This window comes from Olea europaea, unplaced genomic scaffold (assembly GCF_002742605.1).
Source record: "Olea europaea var. sylvestris unplaced genomic scaffold, O_europaea_v1 scaffold2489, whole genome shotgun sequence".
In the NCBI taxonomy this organism is placed as follows: domain Eukaryota; kingdom Viridiplantae; phylum Streptophyta; class Magnoliopsida; order Lamiales; family Oleaceae; genus Olea; species Olea europaea.
In genome coordinates, this window is record NW_019243118.1 from 5,272 (window position 1) to 26,891 (window position 21,620).

A 21,620-nucleotide genomic window follows, 5' to 3' on the forward strand; every position below is an offset into this window, starting at 1 on the left:
TTGTTTAAAATATACTCTAATCTCTACAGTATGCAGGGCGGACCCAGACGACTCGGGTTAGGGGGTCACAAATAAAATTTATATAAAACCTTATATATATATAAAGAAGCTAAACAAATTTTTTCTTTTTTTCCCCTCAAAATCTAGAGGGTTACTTGACCCTGTAAACCCCCCTCCCTCCCCCAGGTCCGCCCCTGAGTATGCTTAATAGTCAATATTTATAAATGATCATGAAAATAGGAAACATACCATGACTTTGAGAATGTTATTTTTGAAAAGATTAGGACATGAACCTTATACAAAAATAAAATTTGTTATTATGAATTCAATATTTAATTTTAAAAAGACAAACTATTTACCATTAACTCAAAGTCTAATCACTTGCTAATTTGTAGTAGTACAAGGATTAAAGTGTGATAATTAAATTAAAAGCAAGCACCACTTGATGCTAATTAAGCTACTAAACTAACCAATAAATGTAACACATACAATGAAGAATATATTAGATCTGTTTGACCCTCACTTTCTATTATTCATTTTTTCCTAAATTCATTTAAAACTACACATTTTATGAAATCCATAATTTTTTCAACTTTTCAATCACATATTTAATTCATTTTTATCAAAATTTACCAAAAAAATAAAAAATAAAATAAAAATTGATGTTTGGCTAAACCAAACATGGTCTATTCAAATGACAAGAAACTCAAAAAGGGACATTATCTTCATCAGTTTTACAACAAGAACATGGACTTAGTGAGTGGAAAAATTAAGTTACTAGTACATGAAAGTTCTGACAAACCCAACACTTGATTTGAATTTGTGAAGTTCAAATTAAGGATGGAGGTGCATGCCACTTCAACGTCTGTCAAAGAAGTACAACTAGCAGGATTTTGAATGGAATTCCTCAATCTTACCTAAGATGTGATGCTTCTTGTTTAGTAAAACCCAGAAAAATATGGCCTTGATAACTCCAGAAGGTTGACTTTTTTGCAAGTTGCAGGCCTTTATTTGTTGATTGTATTGTACTGAATAATGTTTGTGGTATTATAAAATAATTAATTGCAACAATTAATTTATATCAATATCAAGTGGATATATAAATTGTTGCAGGAACTGCATTTCACATAGAATTCTGGAGAATGATTTAGATTTTCATGCTTTAGTTTATTGTACCCAATTCATAATTTAGGACGTGAAACCAAAAGTAACACATATTTTGATACTTTCCAATGTTACTAAACTACGAGTGTCATTGAGTAAATCCTCAAGAAGCATATAATGGTATATTTTTTATATAACTGGTTTTTCGAATAAAACATCTATAACCACTCTGCTTCCTATTTTCCCCTTTTGGACGGAAATTTTTCTTGGTCGTGATGGATTTTTCGACATCTTGCTAGTATTATCAGATTGAATCTGAAATATGAATCATAAGATGGATTCAAAAATTTATTACAAGAAGTTGGTATTGAAAAAGAAAGACTAATCTCCTTGGACCCCAATAAAAATATTAGACATCATCATCATGGAAAATGGAAATGAGCTATGTCAAATGACACCCTTCAACACGAATCCTAGAGCTAAAGAGTGCGCAATTGCAACAGTGTTTCCCATCAGGAGTGAAAGAAAAATGCGGCACAACCATACTGGATAAATAGAATTCCCCACCCATCCCTTGCCGTCGCAAAACTTAGACATACAACACTAGAAGAACTAATGGGAGCTTCTTCCGAGTTTTCTAGAAGTCAAGATGGCCCAAACAAGTCTAAAATAAAAGGATTTAGAGAGGAATTGATCCATAAAATACTACTTCTGCTGGACCTGTCATGTAAATGTGGTTGTCTTCTTCTCTCCATTCAATGTCCAATGGTCCTCCAGGCAAATCGACAGTACAACTCTGTTTTCAAGAGATAAAAACACAAGCAGAAGACAATGAGTGGTGTGGAAACAAAAGTAAGAACAACCCAGATTGATCATTATCAAGCTCTACAAAGCACAGATCAAAGTTACATTGAATGAACCCTTATAAAATGAGACCACAAACCACGTCCATTCCAAACTTACCCTCCCAGCTCGACCCTCGAGCACGGCAGCAACAACTGCAGCACAAGCTCCAGTTCCACAGGCTAGTGTTGCACCTGCAGACCAACCCGGTTAATGTTATAGTTAAATATCTAAGAGGGGCAGCGCAGTTTGACAGATCAACATGATATGTAGAGCCAAGTATGCAATTTAAAAGCCTGAGTAAAAAACAGTTAATCATGCATAGATATGCACAAGCTGGATAAGCAATTTGGATATGAATGAATACGGATGAAAATCAATCCACTAATCAATATCCATAGGTTGAGTCCAATGGATTGAAACTCACAAATACACATTTACACACATCAATGATACAGACATACTTGTACACAGAGTGCATGCTCCCACCATTTACAAATACAGATTAATGCACGTGCGCATGCACACACATTAAGATTCAAGGAATATAATTGTATGCTAGTGAAAATAGTTGTGGAGATGATGAGTTCCAAGGTGGAGACAGCAATGATACAGCAGGAGGTGGGTGGCTGAGGAAAGTGCAAAGTTGATGAATATGTTGGGAAATTTTAAGGCAGAGGAGGTGGAGGTACAAAGGACAAACGAAGTAGTAATGAACTGGTGGAGATTTTCAGATAATTTTGTTTGTTTCTCTCTTTCTTTTACAATTTTTTCTTTCTTCTTTTTTTATTGATGGAGGGGGGAAATGAGAGAATAGTGGTTGCGGATGATTGAGACGGGAGGGAAGATGGAGAATGTGCCAACAATGTAATGTCTTATTCATTTTTTCCTAAATTCATTTAAAACTACACATTTTATGAAATCCATAATTTTTTCAACTTTTCAATCACATATTTAATTCATTTTTATCAAAATTTACCAAAAAAATAAAAAATAAAATAAAAATTGATGTTTGGCTAAACCAAACATGGTCTATTCAAATGACAAGAAACTCAAAAAGGGACATTATCTTCATCAGTTTTACAACAAGAACATGGACTTAGTGAGTGGAAAAATTAAGTTATTAGTACATGAAAGTTCTGACAAACCCAACACTTGATTTGAATTTGTGAAGTTCAAATTAAGGATGGAGGTGCATGCCACTTCAACGTCTGTCAAAGAAGTACAACTAGCAGGATTTTGAATGGAATTCCTCAATCTTACCTAAGATGTGATGCTTCTTGTTTAGTAAAACCCAGAAAAATATGGCCTTGATAACTCCAGAAGGTTGACTTTTTTGCAAGTTGCAGGCCTTTATTTGTTGATTGTATTGTACTGAATAATGTTTGTGGTATTATAAAATAATTAATTGCAACAATTAATTTATATCAATATCAAGTGGATATATAAATTGTTGCAGGAACTGCATTTCACATAGAATTCTGGAGAATGATTTAGATTTTCATGCTTTAGTTTATTGTACCCAATTCATAATTTAGGACGTGAAACCAAAAGTAACACATATTTTGATACTTTCCAATGTCACTAAACTACTAGTGTCATTGAATAAATCCTCAAGAAGCATATAATGGTATATTTATAATATAACTGGTTTTTCGAATAAAACATCTATAACCACTCTGCTTCCTATTTTCCCCTTTTGGACGGAAATTTTTCTTGGTCGTGATGGATTTTTCGACATCATGCTACCATTATCAGATTGAATCTGAAGTATGAATCATAAGATGGATTCAAAAATTTATTACAAGAAGTTGGTATTGAAAAAGAAAGACTAATCTCCTTGGACCCCAATAAAAATATTAGACATCATCATCATGGAAAATGGAAATGAGCTATGTCAAATGACACCCTTAAACACGAATCCTAGAGCTAAAGAGTGCGCAATTGCAACAGTATTTCCCATCAGGAGTGAAAGAAAAATGCGGCACAACCATACTGGATAAATAGAATTCCCCACCCATCCCTTGCCGTCGCAAAACTTAGACATACAACACTAGAAGAACTAATGGGAGCTTCTTCCGAGTTTTCTAGAAGTCAAGATGGCCCAAACAAGTCTAAAATAAAAGGATTTAGAGAGGAATTGATCCATAAAATACTACTTCTGCTGGACCTGTCATGTAAATGTGGTTGTCTTCTTCTCTCCATTCAATGTCCAATGGTCCTCCAGGCAAATCGACAGTACAACTCTGTTTTCAAGAGATAAAAACACAAGCAGAAGACAATGAGTGGTGTGGAAACAAAAGTAAGAACAACCCAGATTGATCATTATCAAGCTCTACAAAGCACAGATCAAAGTTATATTGAATGAACCCTTATAAAATGAGACCACAAACCACGTCCATTCCAAACTTACCCTCCCAGCTCGACCCTCGAGCACGGCAGCAACAACTGCAGCACAAGCTCCAGTTCCACAGGCTAGTGTTGCACCTGCAGACCAACCCGGTTAATGTTATAGTTAAATATCTAAGAGGGGCAGCGCAGTTTGACAGATCAACATGATATGTAGAGCCAAGTATGCAATTTAAAAGCCTGAGTAAAAAACAGTTAATCATGCATAGATATGCACAAGCTGGATAAGCAATTTGGATATGAATGAATACGGATGAAAATCAATCCACTAATCAATATCCATAGGTTGAGTCCAATGGATTGAAACTCACAAATACACATTTACACACATCAATGATACAGACATACTTGTACACAGAGTGCATGCTCCCACCATTTACAAATACAGATTAATGCACGTGCGCATGCACACACATTAAGATTCAAGGAATATAATTGTATGCTAGTGAAAATAGTTGTGGAGATGATGAGTTCCAAGGTGGAGACAGCAGTGATACAGCAGGAGGTGGGTGGCTGAGGAAAGTGCAAAGTTGATGAATATGTTGGGAGATTTTAAGGCAGAGGAGGTGGAGGTACAAAGGACAAACGAAGTAGTAATGAACTGGTGGAGATTTTCAGATAATTTTGTTTGTTTCTCTCTTTCTTTTACAATTTTTTCTTTCTTCTTTTTTTATTGATGGAGGGGGGAAATGAGAGAATAGTGGTTGCGGATGATTGAGACGGGAGGGAAGATGGAGAATGTGCCAACAATGTAATGTGTTAAAAAATGGGATCATCTTATTGGATCTTATTCGATGATGATCTATGTTACAAAATAATCTGTTTTTAAGTTGCATGCATTCAATAATCACAGCTGGGTTAAAGGATTTGAATGAAGATAGTGCCACTACTGTACAGGAAAATTTAGATAATGCATATACAGAAATGGATAAATGATAACCTGCCCCTCGCTCCCAAACCCGCATTTTGAGGTGCTTTGGAGAGAGGACTTGGACAAATTCTGCAAAAGATCACAGATTTTGTTACAATAAAAAAATCTTGCATGTGCATGATAATTGTAATTTGTAATCCTTGAGTCATAATTTCTAATAGATCCTGCATTATTAAGCCAACGCTAGATAATAATTTCTACGTCACACAAAATACTCCTGTTGCAAGTGGTCATCCATGTGCAACTGTGAGCAAGCATATGTGTATTTGAGGGGTAAATCTGACAAAAGTATAAACTAACCAATACCATAGCATATGCAGTTTGCTTAAATTTAAAGTATAACTGATACCTGTGTTTGTTCGGGCAGGGAACATCACATGGTGTTCAAATTTTGGTCCAATTTCTGCCAAATTTAGTTCATCAACTTGCAAATCCTGTTGCATAACAAGCCAAAAGAATGTAATGTTAATCTATATCACATAAGAACTTCACTGAACAATTGAACCGGAGAACAGTCTTCAGGAGATAAAATACCTGGCTAGCTTCTGTAGCAAAAGTGACACAGTGCGGATTTCCCATGCTAACACAAGTAACATTCCAGGTTATTCCATCTACATCTAATTTTGACCTAACAACAGATTGATCTTTATTTGCAGGCAATTTAGTAGGAACATCAGATGCCTTCAGAATTGGCTCTCCCATATCAACTCTAACCTGAAATTGTAACCAAACACACGTAATTAATATCATAACAACGAAGATAAAAAGTTATTTTACTTATGCTGCAAAGCATTTCTAACACAAAGCAACTATAAGTAAGTTGACTGCTAAACGTATGTACTGGAACATTTACTACCCACCAGAAAAATAACTTAGTTACTCGGTTGCATTAAGAAAATTCTGAGTACCTTTCCATCATCTTGAATTTCAGGAACAATTAAACCAGCACCTGTATGCACAGTGAAGCTGCAAGACCAATTAATAGATGACATCTCTATTTAGCCTTTCAAAAGTATCAGTAAATAAAACTTTATCAGCAGCAATGTGCTCTAGTGCAAATTTTGATAGAAATAGCAACATTAGAACCAGTCAATCACTTGAAATAACATGACTGACAGATGTATCACAATTCCGGACAATCGATAGCTAGTAGACATTACATAATAATATTTGGTACAATCAACAAATTAGTTGGAGTATTGGGGTTTCACAACAAAGGGCTATTTCATATAAGAAGATCTATATGCTGCAGGTCCCTGACTTCCATAAAAAAATGCTCAATAGAGGATTTACTCTGAATTACTCACAACATTATTTGAGAATTTTTCTAAAATTCTTAAAACACAATGCAATTTCTTCATCAACATAAGCACATCATCAAAAAGTAGAGAAAACAGTTTTTATCATAACCACTTCTGAACAACAAATGTCATATAAAATGTTGAACCTTACAGGTTATTATAACAGACAGCAAGGTGGTTCATTCTCCAAAGGCAATCATAGGCTAGTGCAAGAAAATTTAAAAAATAATAGAAAAACTGATATGTACCTTTGCTTTCCTTGTAAATTTTCAAGTTCGGCTATGAATCTAGCGAAACATCGAACACCATTGCCACACATCTGTAAAAACAGAAAGGAAAAGGAAACCCATCAGGACCAGATAAAAACAGACTTGTGAACATTGGTCCACTTATTTATTTTACAAACAAAAGCCCTATTTGTTTAATGAAATATAGTAAGGGTTAAGCAAATGAAAGGAAAACAAAAAAGAAACTTATTTTTCACAATTTATTTGCCAATAGAAGGAAAATTTGAAATCAGAACTTTCTTTAACTATAGTTGGATAAAAAGGAGTTTAGGAACATGCAAAAATTAGAATTCTTGATAAATATAGCCTTGTTTGAATTCCAATGTCTGCATGAAAAGTGAGCGATTCATAAATATTACTTGCAGCAAGTCTACTCCATTATTTTCAATTTTTTTGAGTTCCATAAGCATCCTTGAAAATTTTCTAGTTATTCAACCTCCGAACCATCCTATGGGCACATGCTCTGAAGAAAGCAACAAATCTAAAGAAATTAATTTTTGGTGCAGAAATTTTAAGAAAAAAATTGCAATAGTCATGAAGTCCCAGCGCATAAATAATTGGCATATAATTATCACAATCATTTTGAAGAAACATGAACATCCAAAGCATGGAAAAATGAAAAGATTGTCTCAGGAAATGCAAATTACCTCAGGCTCACTACCATCGGAATTAAATATTCTCATGGTATAATCCGTGCCATTGATGCCAGGCAATGCAAATATCACTCCATCAGCTCCAATACCAAAGTTTCTGTCACATAATTTCACAGCTTGATCTGGAGTAATTTTAGGCTCCACTGAATCTCGATTATCAACCTAACCAAATCAACAAACCAAAAACGTCAGGATAGAATGAAACATCAAACCTATCCTAAGAAACTTGCTAATTTTCATTTGTGTTTACATGTCTAAATATAGAACTTAAAAGGTGTTTAAGAGAGGAAAAAATAACAGAATAACTCACTTTTATGCTTAACTCTAAAATTTCAGCTAATTTTGACGGATCTTAAACAAAAAATTTACCAATGTCAATCTTGAAAGCAAGACATACGGAATGTTCTATGTTTAATCACGGTAGAAAGATTCTCATATCTCGAAGTTTGAAAAACCCAGTGCTTTCCCTCAAAAGAAGCTTTAAAAATCAAAAGCTAGAATTTTTTTTTTTTTTTTTTTAGTATGTAGAAAACCTGAAACAGTCCAGCTTAAAAACAAAAATCCCATTTTGTCAATTTATCGGAGTTTCCCATAATAGTCGAACTGAATTTATACATACAAGTAAACGAAGATAAATGTAAATACATACACACACAAATATACAGGATATGCAAAACTTACCAATATGAAATCATTTCCGAGTCCGTGATACTTGACAAAGTGAAGAATACCACTTTCTCTACGATCTAGAAATGAATCGGGAGAAAACTTCTCAGGAGCCTCGATGCTCATTGAAGCAAAAATGCGGGAATTAGGTTTTCGAACAGCGGAAATTGGAAGCGGTTGGTGAGTGTCTGACTGAAGGAAAAGCGAAGAAGAGGATCGGAAGGAACTGAAAGAAGAACAGGAAAGGGAGCGTCGGCAAACGGTGGTGAACGGCAGCGTTATGGCGGCGGCTATTGCCATTGGCATCGGCGAATTGAAGGAAAAAGTAGACTAATGAAGTCAAGAACTGTTAGGAAAGAATTGAAACAGCTGATGTCGTTAATTGAACGCGGTCTGTTCTGGTCTTTAAAAATTGGCTTCATGGTTCTGGGACACAGGATTGTTACTGAACCCCCGAAGTTTTGAGTTTAATTGTAGTATTTATTTTGTTTGACTAAAATTCAGATTTTTTTCCATAAATTTTGATAAAATTAATGAAATACATGGCCGAAAAATTGATAAAAATCATAAATTTCATAAAATATATGATAAAAAATGAGGTTGAGAAAAATGAATTTTTAAAATTGGGGCCAAACAGGGCCTTAGATTAGGGTTAAAAATGATACAAGATTGATTTAATTTTATTTATTTTTTAAATACAAATTGGGATGGATTCAGCCTAAATGGAAATTTGCTATTTTTCAATTAAAAGAAAATGAAAAATAACGATCATATTCAGTTCCGTGACTATCTAAATAAACAATTCTTATTTTCATGACCGCAAATTGAAAAATAGTTAAATGTTAAAATTTTAATAAATAAATTAAAATTATTAGCTGCGTTATTGGAAATAAATTATTAGAAATTTATCAGGGGAAAATATGTTTAATTAAATTGGAAAATAGAGAACCTAGATTTGATTTCCATTCTTATTTTTCAATTTTATTTAATCAAAAATAGAAAATTACAAATAAATTTAACCACCGTTTGTTTTCCATTCTTTGACCATAAAAATGAAAAAATATAACTGTTACATGTTAAATCAAGACATTATATTCTCTTGAAATAAATTTCAAGACATTTATTCGTGGAAAAATGAATATAGATTAATCGTACGTGCGATTCAATTGATTGAGTTCCTAGACTATCTAAATAAACAATTCTTATTTCCATGATCGCAATTAGAAAAATACTTAAATGTTAAAATTTTAATAAATACTTAATAAATAAATTAGTTTGCATTGGAAATGAATTATTAGAAATTAATCAGTGGAAAAATGTGTTTAAAAAATGGAAAAAAGAGACCCTTACGTGCGGTTATCCGTACATTTAATCAAAAATGAAAAATTACAAATATATTTAACCACAGTTTGATTCCTATTCTTTGACCATAAAAATGAAAAAATATAACCATTATATTTTACATCAAGATTTTGGACATTTATTTGTGGATAGATTAACAGTATGTACGATTCAATTGATTGAGTTTTCAGAATATCTAAATAAACAATTCTTATTTCCATGACCGCAAGTCGAAAAATACTTAAATGTTATAAATTTTAATAAATACTTAACATAAATTAGTTTGTATTGGAAATGAATTATTAGAAATTTATCGGCAGAAAAATCTATTTAAAAAAATGGAAAAAAGAGAACCCTACGAGCAGTTCTCCTCAATATTTTAAAATAAGAAATGGAGAAATTTATCAGCGAAAAAAGGTGTTTTAAAAATAATGGAAAAAAGAAATGGAGAACAATACGTGCGATTCTCTTTGAATATTTTAAAATGAAGAAAGAACCATACGTGCAGTTTTTCGAAAATTACAATTTTACGTAATCATAAATGAAAAATTACAAATATATTTTCACCGTCGTTTGTTTCCCATTCTTTGACCATAAAAATGAAAAAATCTATCCGTTACACTTTACAACAAGACATCCTATTCTCTTGAAATAAATTTTTAGACATTTATTTTTGGAAAAATGAATATGGGTTAACCGTACGTGCGATTCAACTGATTGAGTTTGCGGGCTATCTAAATAAGCAATTCTTATTTCCATGATCGCAAATCGAAAAATACTTAAATGTTAAAATTTTAATAAATACTTAATATATTGCATTGGAAATGAATTATTAGAAATTTATCAAATGAAGAAAAATGGAAAATTGAGAACCATACGTGCTGTTCTCTTTGATATTTTCGAAAATTACAACTTTACTTAATCAAAAATGGAAAATTACAAATATATTTTCACCACCGTTTGTTTCCCATTCTTTGACCATAAAAATGAAAAAAATATAACCGTCACATGTTACATCAAGACATCAAATTCTCTTGAAATAAATTTTTAGACATTTATTTGGAAAAAAATGAAAATCGATTAAAGGTACGTGTGATTCAACTGATTGAGTTCACAAACTATCTAAATAAACAATTCTTATTTCCATGTTCGCAAGTCGAAAAATACTTAAATGTTAAAATTTTAATAAATACTTAATATATTGCATTGGAAATGAATTTTATGTTTATCAGATAAAGAAAAATGGAAAATAGAGAACCCTACGCGCGGTTTTCAAACATTTTAAAATAAAGAAAAATGGAAAAGAGAGAACCGTACGTGCGGTTCTCTGAACAATTTTAAATAAAGAAATGAAGAAAGAACCATACGTGCGGTTCTTGTGAATATTTTAAAATAAAGATAAATAGAAAATGGAGAAGGTTCTCAAAACAATTTAAAATAAAGAAAAATGAAAAATAGAGAACCGTACGTGCGGTTCTCTTTGATATTTTCAAGAATATCAATTTTACTTAATTAAAAATGAAAAATTACAAATATATTTAACCACCGTTTGTTACATTCTTTGACCATAAAAATGAAAAAAAATATAACTGTCACATGTTACATTAAGACATCAAATTCTCTTGAAATAAATTTTTAAGCATTTATTTGTGGAAAAATGAAAATGGATTAATCGTACGTGCGATTCAACTGATTGAGTTCGCAGATTATCTAAATAAACAATTTTTATTTTCATGATCGCAAGTTGAAAAATACTTAAATGTTAAAATTTTAATAAATACTTAATATATATTGCATTGGAAATGAATTATTAGAAGTTTATCAGATGAAGAAAAATGGAAAATAGAGAACCCTACGTGCGGTTCTCAAACATTTTAAAATAAAGAAAAATGGAATAGAGAGAACCATACGTGCGGTTCTCGAAATGAAGAAAGAACCATACGTGCGGTTCTTTTGACTATTTTAAAAGAAAGAAAAATAGAAAATGGAGAAGGTTCTCGAAACAATTTAAAATAAAGAAAAATGGAAAATTAAGAACAGTAAGTGCGGTTCTCTTTGATATTTTCGAGATTTCAATTTTACTTAATAAAAAAAAAGAGGAAAATTACAAATATATTTAACCACCGTTTGTTGCATTCTTTGACCATAAAAATGAAAAAAATATAACCGTCACATGTTACATCAAGACATCAAATTCTCTTGAAATAAATTTCTAGACATTTATTTGTGGAAAAATGAAAATGGATTAACCATACGTGCGATTCAACTAATTGAATTCGCAGACTATCTAAATAAACAATTCTAATTTCCATGATCGCAAGTCGAAAATCTTTAAATGTTAAAATTTTAATAAATACTTAATATATTGCATCCGAAATGAATTATTAGAAGTTTATCAGATAAAGAAAAATGAAAAATAGAGAACCCTACATGCACTTCTCAAACATATTAAAATAAAGAAAAATGGAAAAGAGAGAACCGTACGTGCGATTCTCGGTACATTTTTTAAAATAAAAAAATGAAGAAAGAACCATACGTGCGGTTCTTGTGAATATTTTAAATAAAGAAAAATGGAAAATGAAGAAGGTTCTTGAAACAATTTAAAATAAAAAAAAAATGGAGAACCGTACGTGCGGTTCTCTTTGATATTTTAGAGAAATCATTGGCATTTGGAAATTCAGATGCTACTTCCTTTACATTATACTCCATCACCATCCTTCATGAAATCATCAAAGTGGGCCGTTTTAACAAGAGATACGGTCCATTTCAAAATTAAGAAATATTTTATATAGCAATTATGCAGTCATCTTTTATCTCGTAATTTTTTTTGACCACTCTGGTTTTGGATTATCCAGAAGCAATGCAGCCCAATAGTTTTGGATATATATATATTTATGTTCTAATTTTGTCAAATCTTTATGATTTGGGACAATCTAAAAAAAGAATTTAGCGTAATGTGTGTGCACGCTGGGTATCTAAGCTTCTGTTTCCACTAAATGTACTTTGCTGCACATTTGAAGAAGTGCTATCTAAAGGAGCTTGACTATAAACTTCCTAAAACTATCCCATCACCAAACCATCGAGATAATTCAAACTCCATTATTAACTCAAGTTCCCAAATTTCCATCTCTATAAACCTGGAATACACTTTTGGTACTGTAATTAGTTCCTGCGTCCTGGAAGAAAAAATGGTCTTAATTCCAATGTTATTGTGGGATATCTAGGTATAATATTACTAAGCAATAAACCATCTCTGAACATCAAAACAAATAAACAAAAATTAATTTGGTTCCACAAAAGCCAGAACATCTAAAGTTCAATCCTTCAACTATAACCTCAAAAGTGAAGAGACAATTACTTAGATTATCCCAATTTTGTTAGCTACACCCCGAGCATCATAATCAGGCGTTAAACGAACATATGCCTTCTTGGTCCCATCTGGCCTAAAACAGGAAATAGCTAAAAAAATAAAATAAAAAAAAAGTCAGTTGCAGAAAAAATTACTAAGAAACTGAAATTACAATTATTGAAACTTTACATTCACAAGGTGGGCAAGCTAATAAAAAATACATTCATTGATACGATCCGTCCCAAATCATCTTAATGGACTCGACACATGTCGTGCATCGATGTAGACACCAACTAAACGTCAGACCCACCGCCAAAGCAACTTTGACTTATTTGATTAAAAAATATTTTTAACAAAATTATGACAGAGGCTCCTCTAAAATATGGACTAAATCCACCTGATCCATAATAGATTTCCTCAAATCAATACATATAATGTAAAACAAGGTACACTAGTCCCTCAAAATCAAAACTATACAAATAATTTGTTGACAATTCAATATTTACTTGCTTTACCATCAACAATTCTCAAATATACTAAATATACCATGTAGTGATCTCATGACAACCTCTTCTAACATAATGTACATGTAACCTAAGAAACAGATACTACCTAATCTGATAAAATAGGTCATACAACTAATGACGTGTGGCCCAATCTAGTAGATCTATAGGCTCCAACAATGCTCAACTCGACTATTATCTGTTAAAGAAAAAGGTGAAAAGAAATATGAGCTTACAGCTCAGCGAGTGGATAATTTACAAATAAATATACTTTTTCTCTTATGCATATATTCTGAAAATTCTTGCACTACTAAAACTTCTAGAAATTCTGAAATTCGTAAGTAGAATTATAAACGGGGAAATGTAAGCTGAAAACTAATAATCCACTATATACTTAAAATTCACATCAAAATATATCTCATGTAAACATCTACTAATGATCTGAAAGCTATAAAATCATATGCACATAAACCTTCTGATCAATACCATGTACACGGCCGTAGCACCTCAATGCACAAGATGGAAATAACATAATCATCCTTATACACGGCCGAAACCCCTCAATGTATAGGAGTTAAATACATGATTCTAGTACACGGTTGTAGCCCCTTAGTGTACAAGATGGAAATAATATAATCTTCCTTATACACGGTCGTAGCCCCTCAGTGTATAGGAATTAAATACATGACTATAGTACACGACCGTAGCCCTCAGTGTACAAGATGAAAATAACATAATCATCCTTATACACGATCGTAGCCCCTCGGTGTATAGGAGTTAAATACATGACTCTAGTACACGGTCGTAGCCCCTCAGTGTACAAGAGTAAGATAATTACATCAGTTATTTTCTGATGATTTTAAAACAATAATGCTCATTTACTAATTTCTCGAAAATAAGACATTTCAAGTAATTAATATGCTTCTATAAAATAAAAAGGAAATCTTCTTTTTGGAAAAGTAGGTTCTCCACTCACGGAACTATGTATGGAAACTTGATTTAATTGACGAGCCTTTCCAAATTTTCACGTCCTACCTGAAATAATGATATAATTCCTCAAATTAATATTTGACAATTAAATTAATACAAATTCAAAGCCTTTAAAATGTGAAAATCAAATGTTAGATACAAACAACACTAAAATACCACAATATGGAATTGTAAAACCAATTTCTATAAACTGAAAATTATCACCAAAACAGTTGACAGAAATGGCACTTTTCTGGGCAAAATTACAAAATCAGCACCTGATTATTAAAATTGCTCAAAAATAGCTTAAAATTGTTTAAAATGGAGAAATCAAACCTCATGTCCTTAAATTAAGTGGTTGACACAATATAATCACAAGAAAAACAAAGAATAGGTATCCATTTCATAAACCCATTTTCAAAATTTCAGTTTCTACAACATCAATCTTCCTTTATACATTTCATTGATATACTATTGTTTAATACCTCAAATACATATTAATAATCTCTAATTCTTGCTAAACTTCGAATATAAATGAATTGTTCATAAACCCTAGAAATTTAATTAACATACCTCTTTAAAAGAAACATAAATTGAAGAAATGAAGCACCCAAACTTGCAAAAGTCATCAACTTCTTCCTTTCCTTTCTTTTCTTCTTTTTCTTCCTTCCCATTCTCGATTTCTTTTTCCAGCCTCTCCCGTTCTCAGCTCTCTATATCTCCGTTATACAAATGAAAATGGGATAAAAGGTTTTAAAATTGACACTTGGACTCCACTTAACCTATTATTGCAAAGGTAGTCCCTCAACTTAATTTTAGCATAACACTTGTCATTAACCTTCCGTACTTGTAAAATAAATCATCAAATCTAAACGATGTCCATGTTAAACCCTCAAGTATTGTCAATTTGTAAAAGAAACCCCAATAAAATAAGTTACCTCATTAAAGTTCTCGTTTGACTTTGACTTTGAAAATTCAACTTTTGACTTTTGACTAGATAAAATGGGTTGTAACATGCATGAAGAGTAAGGCCGTACCTGTGCTTTGCGAGGTCTGAGGCGAATTTCGGAATTTGGGCCCTAAGCCCTAAGTCGTAGCAAATAATCCATTTTTTAAAAAAATAAAACAAAAAATTAGAAGTTTACGGAATTAAATTTGTTAACTTAAATCAACAATAAAATAACAAATAAATTTTTTGATATTCCTTCCTTCTCTTTTCATTAAAGTGTTTATTCGTTTCTTTTGAACACATGGGCATAGTGGGTTAAAAAAAGGGAGGGTAAAAAGTAAAAAATGGACCCCCTAAAATTCTGGGCCTGAGGCAGAGGCCTCTTGGACCTCCCATCAGGTCCGGCTCTGATGAAGTGGATGCCAGTCAGATCAAATACGTGTAAAAAGATGTTAAATCTGAGGCATTTTAACCTCCAATCAAATGAAAATGACAAACAGAAATTCAATGATTACTGCCTTCCGAACTTGGTGGAATTCGAAAGCAGCAAAAGGATGAAACTAAAAAAGTGGAGTACTATTTCATCCACTAAATTGTTGTATATATTAAGCCCATGTGAGACCAAATTAGATTCATCCTCAATCATACCCTAATCTACTCGCCGCTATTACATCGCCATTCCAACTAGCGCTGCCTCCGATCTTATTAGACTTTGGAGGTTTACCAAATATACTTCGTCGCATTATTTTCTAGAACTCTCTTTTTGTGCAAAACCTTATGATATTTGGTATATAGTTATATGCACAATTTATGAAAATTCATCATCCATATTGATGAGAATCATGGAGGGCAAGCTAACAAGGATCTATTGTAAGTTTTAGAGTGATACAGATCAATTAGAAGAGAGAGTCATAAACCAATTAGATGGAAGGGCTATGAAGTATGTGCGAAAACGCACAGGAAGTACAAAATGTGTATAATTTTCAGCTCGATTGTCGGATTTCGCCCTGAGTACAACCCGAAAATGTCTTTCGATTCTGCACAAAGTTTTTAGTGACTTTATCAAACTTCGAAGGTCAAATTCGATTGTTTAGGGATTCATTTTTGCGTTTTTTTTTTTGAATTAGTTTAAGGGTATTTTCGTTATTTGTAATATTTTAGTTTTATTCAAATTTGTTATATAATTTTCTAATTTATTTGGATTTGTCTTTAGAAGTAGAGTTTTGTTTTGATTATGTGTTTATTTTATGCCTATAACAAGCACATTCCTTGTATAATAAAGACGTTAAGTTTTTTAGAATGAATCATAATATGAAAATTTTCACTTTCTATTTTGTTCTTAATTGAATAGAACTTATCAAATATTTTCAATATGTGCCATTCAAACTATCCGAACTTATCAAAGATTTATAGTCTTTGTAGCGTTCAACAATTTCATAGCAAGGTTCATAATTTTTATGATTAAGAGGTCAAGTTCCTTTATAACTTTAGTTTCTTAATTCAATAAATTATTGGGTCAAGCTTCAAATCGGGATGTTAGCTTTTTTTGTTGTGATTTAATTTTTTGTTGGTTTCAGAGCTATTATTACTACGTGAGTTCACATCAGTTAGTATCAGAGCTTGTCTTCAAAAAATCAAGTTCATATGCTTTAATTCTTTTGTTGTGTTCGTTCTTCATGTTTTTCATATTTGAGTCATTCAATTCAATTCAATTATCGAAAAAATTCAAAAGTTGTCTATACGCCAAATTAGTGCTCAAATAAATTCCTTTTCGATTTTTTGGGATCTTTGTTGAATTCAAGCACGTTTAGTAAAAGAAGTCAAAAGTGTACAATTCGAATTCAAAAAGCACATTCTTAAATCCTTAGTGTTCCGCTCAAAGTGCCAATTCCTACTTTTTTGAGTCATTCTAGAATTAATTTTCCTTACTCAATTCTTTGTTTGAACTCCATGAGGATTGAATTTTGATTGAGGTTAAATTAATTCTTTGAAGCGCTTGCAAGGAAGCATGGAGTGGAAAAAGGTGAAGTGGTGAGAATAATAGAGAGAAAAGTCAGATTGAATGATAATGAGTGTACACACGTGAGACAAATATTATTTTCGATTTAGAATGTCTGACAAAGACAATTTTACTTCAAATGAGAAGAATAATCAAGTCATTATGACGGAGGAGATGATAGGACGATTTGAAATGTTGTTTGGAGATAGGTGGATAGGCAATGGGCATAGATGGAGAGGGAAGATATATTGCTTGTTAATTTACGTAGGGAACAATTTAGAGAAGTTCCTAATGCAAGGAAGTATGGTAAGGGGGAGCCTAGAGCGAATTTTGGTGGTGAAAATGAAGTGGGTAGTGGAATTTATGATGATGCATTAGTGAAGGTTGAAGAAAGGCCCATGCAACCACGTGTTTTACACCTCTGTTGCTGCATAGTACAAAACTGGAACGCAATTTTTCAAATTTTGCCTAGACTTCTTTTTTAGTTAGAACTATTTTTACAGTATCTCTTTGATATCTGTTAGGCATAATTCCATTTTTAATTAGGTTTTTATGAGCTCCCTATAAATAGACTTATCCTCTTCATTGTAAAACGCGCAATTTGAGAGATATCATTGCGAGGCATGTTGCTTTCAACTTGTTCTTAATCGAATTAATTCTGAACTCGAATTTAAATTCTTGTGATATTCAACAATTCAAGTGAGGTTTGTAAGTTTTTATGATCAAGCTATTATTTGCAATTGTCTTGGTTATTTGGTCCAATAATTTATTGGGACGAGTTGTTCAAACATTGATTCCTGACTTGTTTGAATTTCATCTAATTTTTCGTAAGTTTCGTAACTATAATTGATAAGCGGGTTCGCATCACATGTAAAGTGTTTTACCAATAATGTAGGGAAAAAAGCTGACAATAAGGACGTCAATCTCATTATCCATGTTTAGATACATTGCGTTTTTTTCTGTTTGAATATTTTTCCTTGAAGCATAAATTGAATATATTTATTGAGGTCTTCTCTTTATTTAATTATTTGTTTTTGTTGTTTCTTATTTTCGGGAAAAAGAAAAAGTAAATGAATATTCTATGGATGCAGAGAGAGCAACAAAATTCATAAAAATGATGCAAATGTTTTCTCGTGTTTCTTTATTGTTTCAATTTGGATGGTGGTTTGTTGTCGATTTTGGACGTAGCGATATGATACAATAAGTTAATAAAGAAAGATAACAGAGTGTGTTTGACTTATTTTCTGTAAGTATGTTTGGCTATGATTTTAAATGTTAGCTACTTCATTTTGTTTTGCTTTTAAGTAATAAACATCATTTTTTAATAAATGTGATCTTATATGAAGTTTTTAATTAAAAAAAAATGATACTTAACTTTAAAAAATGACAAAATATCATTTTTTAGAGCCCGTTTGATTCCTTTTTTTTTTTTTTTTAAATGAGAATAAAAGATATGGTCGTTATGGGACCCACACAAGAGATAAAATGTCAAATATGATAATTTTATGTAATGAATAACGATTATATTTTTTATTTTTGTGGTCAAAGAATGAGAATCAAACAGACCCTTAATAGTGCTTGTCATTTTTTTTTTAAATTTTCTATCATATTTTTAAAAATTTTCTCACTTTTTTTTTTTTTTTATCATTGATCACTTTTTAAAATTTTCTGTCACTTTTTTGAGTGACAAACATCGTTTTGATTGATGTTTTATCACTTTTTCTATGTTTGTCATTTTTTAAAAATTTTTTGTCACTTTTTTGAGTGACAAACATCGTTTTGATTGATGTTTTGTCACTTTTTCTGTGTTTGTCATTTTTTTAAAATCTTCTGTCACTTTTTTGAGTGACAAACATCGTTTTGATTGATGTTTTGTCACTTTTTCTGTGTTTGTCATTTTTTTAAAATTTTCTGTCACTTTTTTGAGTGACAAACATTGTTTTGATTGATGTTTTGTCACTTTTTCAGTGTTTGTCACTTTTTAAAAAAAAATTTCACTTTTTTTAGTGACAAAACATATATTTTGATTGGCGTTTTGTGTCACTTTTTCGAAATTCTTGTTATTTTTATTATTATTTGTTAATTTTTTAAAATTTTTATCATTTTTTTGAGTGACAAGTATAGGTTTTAATTGATATTTTGTCACCTTTTTTTGGTCAATTTTTTGAGTGTATGACTTTATTTTTTTTCTTTTTGTAGGATTGAGATTTAATAATCTCTCAAAATGTTGGTGTACGCTCGAGATAATAACGGATTTAAATGAAAATTTTAGTCACTTTATTGAATTGATTTCAATGTTTTATCTGCTCGTAACTTTTTTGAGCATTTATCACTAATTTTTTTTAATTTCTATCACTTTTTTAAGTGACAAATATCATTTTTTTAAAATAAAAGTGACACTTATTTTACATGTTATTTTTTACTTTCAAAATACATTTTCTATGACTTTTCAACGGATCACTAAATTTAGGGGTATTTTTATAAGTTGTCCATAGTATAATCATGGCCCTAAAACAATAGGGCCCTAAAAGTATATAGATAAATTTAGACCTAATTTTTCTCCTTCCTTCAAAAAGTAAAAGTGAATATTTATCCCTCCAGAGGAAGCAAGTTCAACTCCAAAACGTTCCATTCCTTTATATTTCGTATGTGCTATTTGCTAGAGGTTTCTTCAAATATATAGAAGTTCTACTAATTTTAATTAACAATTGACTGGCTAGTTTTATTTTTCATATTACAAGGAATTCATGCAACGTTTATTAAATCCTGTGAGTCGCCATAAGTATATAATTGTGTATGTATATGTTTTTATAATTTAACGTGGTTAGAATATTTCCAAAAGTCTCTCGATTTTTAAAAAGCATATTCTACAATTTAAAGAGTATATATAAATTTAATGAACAAAATTTTTTAAGTACTTCAATAATCTCTTTGTATTTAATACTTAATTTATAACACTAAAAAATATTTATTATTTTCCTATCTTTTTATCTTTACTCGCTTTTCACCAAGTTATTATATTATTTTCTTCCATTGAAAAATAAAATACTGTAAATGTATTCAATGATAGATGGTGGGTTTTGGCTCTTCAAAATTGGAGAGTCAAACCCAGTCTCTATTTTAAAATGTTAAATTTAAAGAGTTTTTTGAAACATAATTTTAAGAGTTAATTTTTTAAAATAGAGGACATTTTATTGGGCCAATAAAATGCTGAGTATCTCCAAAAATCTCTTTAAACATAAAAAGCTGAGCTCTCGTTTGACCCCCATTTTTTAAAAATGAAAATGAGTGAAATAATTTTTTTTTTAAATGAGTGGTTGAAAAAAGAATAAAAAGTTTTCGATTTACGTGTAATATTATTTTTTAAAAGATTGTGCGGTTAAAAACAGAAAAGAGAAAAATGAAATGTAATTTAATGAAATTCAAACATGGGCTAAAACCAATGCTATTTAACTCCACTAGGGTTGCAACCCAATTAAGACGTCACTAGATGATAAGTTAAATGAAATGTGAAATTAAATTAGTCATTTAATTCTACTTGTTATTTAATGTCACATCAATGTTATCCAAACTGGGGTTGCAACCTTAGTAGGGCTACATAGTATTATTCAAATGCTAAGGATAATGGTATTTAGCACCATTGATGGCAGAACACCAGTTTATGTGACTACATTTTATAGATTCAATTAAATGAGTATGACTTTGCATATAAATGAATCAATAATTTAATGTTATGTGTTTGCCACTTAGATTGGTGTCAACATTGATGGTGTTGAATAATATTACTCAAATGCTAATGTTGATGTTAAAGTTTTTTTTTTTTTTTTTAAAAGAAATTGAGAAAAACTATCTATTCTAAAATAACTCATACGCATATTATAAGCATGTATCATATGCATGATGCTTGCTTACTGAACGTTAGCTCATTTTAAGTTACTTCTTCTCCATTTTTAGATGATGAATGCAAGATGATTAAAGACGATTACTTGTGGTGTGATAACTTAGTACTAACACATTCAATTAATATGAAATCCTTTTCAAAAATAAAGTTAACATTTAATTTAATTGTTTTGTATTTTTATTAAGTACGAATTATATTCATAAATGAAATCAATGGTATTAATTATGTTTAAAAAAAAATCTAATTGTTTTTCGTTTTTATGAATTTAAGAGAAAATTCAAATAACAATACTTCCAAATCTAGAGGCTTGAGTAGTTACATGGCAAACAAGGTATCTTTAGGTGTACAGGGAGTTGACACGTCTATGCCATATTGCCATTCACATCAATCTGTTATATATTTATATATATATATA

General features: G+C 31.1%; 1 protein-coding gene and 2 long non-coding RNA genes across 3 annotated transcripts; all 3 read right to left on the bottom strand.

The window, feature by feature from the left end:
- Window positions 1–1,403: 1,403 nt before the first annotated feature.
- LOC111382401 lies at window positions 1,404–2,206 on the bottom strand. Its single transcript, XR_002700496.1, has 2 exons — window positions 2,068–2,206; window positions 1,404–1,900 (listed from the first exon to the last, which is right to left on the bottom strand). It is a non-coding gene; the product is annotated as an uncharacterized LOC111382401 (long non-coding RNA).
- A 1,470-nt stretch (window positions 2,207–3,676) lies between these two features.
- LOC111382398 (diaminopimelate epimerase, chloroplastic) lies at window positions 3,677–8,633 on the bottom strand. Its single transcript, XM_023006366.1, has 9 exons — window positions 8,210–8,633; window positions 7,523–7,690; window positions 6,837–6,907; window positions 6,196–6,253; window positions 5,822–6,001; window positions 5,637–5,721; window positions 5,297–5,356; window positions 4,361–4,434; window positions 3,677–4,193 (listed from the first exon to the last, which is right to left on the bottom strand). Exons 1-9 carry the CDS (start codon window positions 8,498–8,500, stop codon window positions 4,077–4,079), a joined length of 1,104 nt encoding a protein of 367 aa, XP_022862134.1. The 5' UTR covers window positions 8,501–8,633; the 3' UTR covers window positions 3,677–4,076.
- Window positions 8,634–13,836: 5,203 nt separating this feature from the next.
- Window positions 13,837–15,074, bottom strand: LOC111382400. The gene is made up of 2 exons (XR_002700495.1): window positions 14,930–15,074; window positions 13,837–14,422 (listed from the first exon to the last, which is right to left on the bottom strand). It is a non-coding gene; the product is annotated as an uncharacterized LOC111382400 (long non-coding RNA).
- Window positions 15,075–21,620: the final 6,546 nt, after the last annotated feature.

Coding starts and splice junctions, on each gene's coding strand:
- LOC111382398 (XM_023006366.1), bottom strand. CDS start 8,500: ATGCCAATGGCAATAGCCGCCGCCATAACGCTGCCGTTCACCACCGTT. Junction 7,691..8,209: donor TCGGAAATGATTTCATATTG/GTAAGTTTTGCA, acceptor TGATTTGGTTAG/GTTGATAATCGAGATTCAGT. Junction 5,357..5,636: donor CCCTGCCCGAACAAACACAG/GTATCAGTTATA, acceptor GATCTTTTGCAG/AATTTGTCCAAGTCCTCTCT.